At 39.4% G+C, this 6,000-nt stretch overlaps 1 protein-coding gene across 7 annotated transcripts in view; it reads right to left on the bottom strand.

Moving 5' to 3' along the window:
• Nucleotides 1-6,000, bottom strand: part of Alh (Alhambra) — a 60,131-nt gene continuing 54,131 nt past the window's right edge. For 6 of the 7 annotated variants that reach the window (XM_065235288.1, XM_065235295.1, XM_065235292.1 and 3 more), the window contains 2 exons: nt 2,065-2,311; nt 2-1,833 (listed from right to left, as the gene is read on the bottom strand). In XM_065235288.1, coding sequence (XP_065091360.1) covers nt 1,543-1,833; nt 2,065-2,311 — 538 coding nt within the window. In that variant the 3' untranslated portion in view covers nt 2-1,542. Of the gene's footprint in view, nt 1,834-2,064; nt 2,312-6,000 lie in introns of all 7 variants that reach the window. The other variant, XM_065235293.1, reaches the window with a different exon arrangement.

Raw genomic sequence — 6,000 nt, 5'->3', positions numbered from 1 at the left:
GTTAGTTATAGAAAAAAAAACTTGTGTATGCGAAAAAAAACAGAAGACCCTCTGCGATGCTTTAAGACGCAATAGGTAACCTAGTGGTAACCAACCCCCATTTTATCAATGGCTGTACCCATCTGTGTGTATTGTTCATATTTTCAGTTGCATTCTGTGCATTTCCCAACCATTTCGGCCATGCATGCATAAATTTTCATAGAGATTTAGATAACATGCGAGGCCCGCAGAAGACTGAAGTTTGAACATTAGACGGCGTAACGAAGTTGTATACTATCATATCCTGGATCCTTATCGTGGCACAGTGACTAGGATTGGAACAAATATAAAATGGTTAATTTTTGTGACCAACTCATGTTGCCCTCTGTGTGAAAAATGTGGTAAAACCAAAAAAAAAAAGGTAAGCGGTAAACATATATCGTTAGTCAAACCATCCGCATGGATTTCCATAAATTCACGCACCTAGTTCCTAATTTCACACATTAAAAAAGTTTAATGCTGATATTTAAACTGGGTTGAAAATGCAGATAGGCATTATTCACTAGTGTATGAGAAAAATTAAAATTTAGAAAATATCACAATACATACACTACAAAATGAGCGAAGTTAAGTGATGCGCGAAATGATGGATCTTCACGGTATCAGATGATTGAAGCTGATCTGCGGTCGACACGTACTTATAATCGAAATGATCTTTATCTTAAATTAGGGGGTTAGAAGGAAAAGGGTCTAAGTGACTTTGATCGATTCTCTTCATCGACTTTCTCTTTCGTTAATAATTCAGCTGCAAACACATTCCTTGATTCGTGTGCCATTCTGGATGACAGATGAGAAGCTCCTTTATCAAACTATGTGGCAGAAATAGCGCAAAATCTGTCTGTAAAGCTGTGACTATCAAAAGAGAAAGTCTATGAAGAGAACCGATCAAAGTCATTTACATCCCTTTCCTTCTGACCCCCTCAAATAAGGTTGTATCCGCATTTTTCTCGTAGAATGTTGTTATGAATTCATTGTATGAACCAAAGCTATGACAATTCCGCAGAGCAGTTACGATCTATTGATGCATTGTCTTCGAGGAGAATTTCGCTGCGATTTGCTGACAGAATTACATGGAAAACTGACAACCAGTTTTTTAAGTGTAGTATAAGTTATTAGCATGCTGGAGAATGTATCACCAAGTCAGAAACCCTCAAAAACTGTGCTGTGATTGTGCTACTTTAAAAAAAAAACCTCCAACGCTAGGGATAGTAGATATATGCTAGTGGGACTTTCCTCGGCACTAGATATGAATTGCAACTGTGCAGTATGATCCATGTCGGTGTGTTTCGGTGCATTTAAGTCTTAAAATTTGGCATGCACCTCGATTTCGGGTGCCTGATCTGTCTTACAGTCTTATTCGAAGCATCAAACCGTGTTGTGCGGCTTCACAGCAAACTTTTCTGTAGGTTACGAAGAGAATTTATCATCCATTTTGTACTCAAAAGAGGGTGCCATAACCTTTAGCCTATTTATATATATTCCATAAAGCCTACTAAAACTGACTTAGTGTCGCTGCCGTTGCGGAAGCGGTTGCTGCTGCTGCGATGGTGGCGCATGTGAGGAAGCCGCGGATGTCAGTGATTGATGGTGATGGGAAAGCGGACCGGGATGGTGGGAATGAGAGGCAGGTGGATTTCCGCCCGCTGCACGTGCCGAGTGAGACAGATGGGAACGTGACGAGACGGTTGGAGATGTTTGCCGTAGGTGATGCGCCTGTGGCTGTTGTTGCGAATGCGGCTGTAGCTGCTGTTGGGAATGGTGCTCCTGTTGGTGATGCTCCAACAAGAGTGGAATCTAGTTTGATCGGAAAGTAAAGTTTGTCGTTATTGGGTGAAAGGTCACCGTAAGTTGAACGTTAGAATCATGGTCGAAAATGAATAGCCTATCAATTTGGATGAATTTGGATGTAGGTGACCGTATGGGTTTCTTCTGATGAGTGGTTAAACATATACATAGCTTACACATAGATTAGTTGTTAGGAAAAGCATTCCTATTATTTATAGGGATGACTGTTATTTACTCTACCTGGTGGGCGGTGTTATAGATAGTTTGCTGCTGCGCCTGATAAACGGATGAAGATGAGGGATTATTATTTCCACTCGTAACACTGTTGCTTGAAGGATTATTAGCACTGCTGCTACTGATTCCTCGGTTGGAGCGGGAATGCGACGTAGTCTGCTCCGTAGATAGGCCACCACTAGATGCGGACGATGATTGACGGCTAGATGAGTTAGACGGAGGCGGACAAGATTGATTCGATGGAGAGTGATGTCTAGAAATATGTTTGAGTAATATATCATGACTATTTTTACACAATTATGACCGAACCAAAATAAAATATTCAACGGAATAATAATGGAAAAATAAGCAAGATAGTTATTCTAAAAGAATATAGATGATGTCCGATTTTGAAGATAGCTCCGGAAGTTGTAGCTCATCGTATTCTGCCAAGTCAGTAGTATTTTATTTTTTAATTATCTTCTTATACTACTTAGCTATTATGCCACGATGTCCTTTGAGTAATTTTCATCAGTTATTCCTTGAGAGTGGTGAATGCAATGCATAAGATTTAGGAAAAACACGACAAAGGGAAGGATAGCTATTTTTTCTTGAATTCCGCGTAACGTCATTTATTAATGCACCCTTACCCAAAATACTGGAAATCCGTTTCGTTAAAAAAAATTTATGACATTTAGCATAGGTACAAAATAAACGCCCATATTTTCGCATTCGAAACGTATTTTTCACACAAAACAACATTTTTACAAATGCTTCACCTACACGGACGATGAGACCGACTCAAAATATAGTTGAATTTGACTCAATTTAGCAAAAAGCAATTTACTCACAAAGTGAATTGAATTTTCCGAGGTTTGAGATTTGAAAACTGAGCCTACTTTTGCAAAATTGAGTCACACTTTTTTTTTGCAAAAAGTAATTCACACCTTGATAAAACAAAAAGGGTTAAGGGGAACATCCACTAAGCAACATGAAGAAGAATTGTTATTGGATGGCAAAGTAATACGCGCACGGACCAGCTTTTCCACCTCAACAGATCGAGCATGTTCCAGAGAACGTGGAATTCAGTGGAATTGCATCACGCTACAGTTATGATATTGGGAGCCATTACCTAAGTCTAATGTCTCCAGTTTCCCAGGCCAGTTTAGATGAAGCCAATGTTTTATCTTATTCAGCTCGAAGGAGCTGAGTGTCATAACTCTAATCGGACCCAAGGGTGATTGAAAGAAGAACGTTAAATTTTGGTAAAAAGAAGCCCCTTGATATCGACGTAGGGTAAATGTTGGCTTCGGCACCCATTGACTGTTTTCGGCAACCAAAATTTAAACGATAATTTCACTAGTTTTCCGATCAACACACTTCCCTGAATGTATTCAAACGATTCTTTAGTCTTTCAGCTTCAATCTGATTATATTTGTACGACCGAGCAATCCTATTATGCCAGATTTTTCTTCAAATGAAGTATACGCACTACAAAATGGGGCTGATTTCGAGTTGCCGATAATAGAACAGCTGGTTAACACGCAGTTCTAATGGGAAGGTTGCCGAAGAAAAAGAGGCTGCCGACAATAGTCACACTCACCTGAGAAGTTTGAAGCGTTGTAAAATCGCTTTCAAACCGGTTTGAAAAATTCTGTCGATTGGAATGGATAGAAAAGCAAGCAGCAGATGAATGTTAACAAACAGACACGTGATATATGTGGGTAACGCTGACAAAATGCTAATAGAAGTGCGGACGCTGCTTAGATTGACGAGAATACGTAAATTCCCCTACATGTTTTCTTTTTAAAGATAATTCACATCGTCGTCAACCAGAGGTTGTACAGACTGAACACTCAACACTATACAACGGACAACACACAACAACCCTCACTTCGTGGCACACACAATGATAATCTCGGTGTGAATTTATCAATGCGTTGCTGAATGCTATTTTTAAGTTTTTCACGAAGAACATCGACACGGCTAATGTGTAGATGACAAACAATATACTTTTTGAGAGTTTATTTTTTACGGATGGAACGTTAATTTTAATTTGGGAAATGCATTGCAGATATGCGTTGAAAAGTGTAAGTTGTCGATATTTTTTGACGATAACGTAATACGAAAACCTCGACGAAAACGTTATGTAAATTTGAAAATTTTACAAATCAAATTTGCCAGTTTGTGGAATTTTGTGTCCGCCAGACTATAAATATAGTGACATTAGTGTTACTCATTAAGGACATGGGCAGCCTTTTAATCGTACTTTTTTTTCCACATCTCGCCTTATCTCGAACACACAACTGATGATCTACTTGAAAGTGGATGTAAATGATACTCATAAAAATGCATCGAATTAAATTTCCACATCTGCGTGGATCCTGGATGACATTTGAGCCCCCTAAAAATGTGAAATGATGGACCAGATGAGTCTTTGCTGAACCCTGTTCTTAAAAGCTTCCTTTACCATGGCATGCAAAACTTTGATAGAATTTCACGTGCTCTCGATTCCGCCATCATCGCATCGGTTGGAGAATGTAATCAAGAATGAAGTGGGACATATCGAATAATAACTTACTATCCAGAAACCACGTGGTCCAATTTAGAGACATTTTAGATTTAGACACGACTCCGAATATCACTTACTCGAACGCCATCACTCTAAATTCCCCTACTCCGAATGTGAAAAGAACGAGCAGCAGTCAAAAGATGGCAAAATCTCATTCGAGGAAGCTGCCATTCGGGGTAATGTAGCACAAGCCTTGCATACATATGTAAGTGTTATAATTGAATTAGTCTAGCCTGTTTCGTTAACTGTGCTACTGCACGAAAAGCCCTTCTGGCTGTCAAATGAGCTACACGCTATTCAAAACTACCCAAACTGGGGTAGAATCCACCCAGACCGATCAAAACTGAACCTACCCAAAAATGGGTAAACTATGTTGGGAGGGACAAGTTGACAAATGGACAAAATCGACATGAATCCGATCGACTTTGTTCATATGTCAACTTGTTACTACCAACATAGTTTACCCATTTTTGGGTAGGTTCAGTTTTGACAGATCTGGGTGGATTCTACCCAAATTTGGGTAGTTTTGAAATAGCGTGTATGCTATTATTGCAGTGCGAGTAGACAAGCGATTGTATGAAAGAGTTATAAACAAGGTATCTTTCTAGTTTGGTTCGTCAACGTAATCACACCTCTTCATTACAACCGTTCTATCGCAGTCTCCCGGGAACTTCTCTGTATCAAAACAAGAAGGTATTTAATAATATAAAATAGTGGCGACGAGTTAAATTTTTTTTTTCTAGTGCATTCGGCCAGTCAAACGAGTGAAAAATCGACGGTGAACCAATGCTACCGCGAAAGTGAGGTTGCGGTTTACTTCAAACACGTGGTAACGATTTCGTTTGGAGGTCATAATGAATTGCAAAAAAACAGCAAAATAGTTTCCAAACCCTCCGACAAATAAAAAACGTGTTTCTTGCTACCGACGCCATTGTGCGTTTAGAGGCATTGGTAACCTTGTTTTTTTTATTCCCCCAATAAAAAAAAGAGACAAAGCACACAGTGATCGATTGGAAGTGATTAGATAGGACTATAACCGTTAATTTACATGGCATTAAGAGTGTTTTCTCTTTTTACTTTAGTTTAGAAGTTCGTAGGATTTAAAAGATCATTTAGATTGATAGTCTGTGGACCTAGCTAGGTACAGTTTAAGATTGCGTTTAAAAGAAAAATTTGAGGCGTTCCATTTGACGACCAAGCGGAGATCCCCAGAAAAAAAGGAACCTGATACGGTGCTCACTGGTAGTATCGGAGGCGACCATGTGCCGCTTAAGGATGAGAGCAGTTAAATCGTACCATGGCACAATCCAGTATGGCGTTCACAATTGAGTTGTACCACCGAGGCGGAACAGTTTTCTGATTGGGTTGAACGCTTCACCTATTCTTTCTCG

The sequence above is a fragment of the Ochlerotatus camptorhynchus genome, unplaced genomic scaffold (assembly GCF_037179485.1).
Source record: "Ochlerotatus camptorhynchus isolate MF236.1 unplaced genomic scaffold, CSIRO-AGI_Acam_v1.1 ptg000471l, whole genome shotgun sequence".
NCBI classification, from domain to species: Eukaryota; Metazoa; Arthropoda; class Insecta; order Diptera; family Culicidae; genus Ochlerotatus; species Ochlerotatus camptorhynchus.
This window is presented reverse-complemented; position numbering and strand designations above follow the sequence as displayed.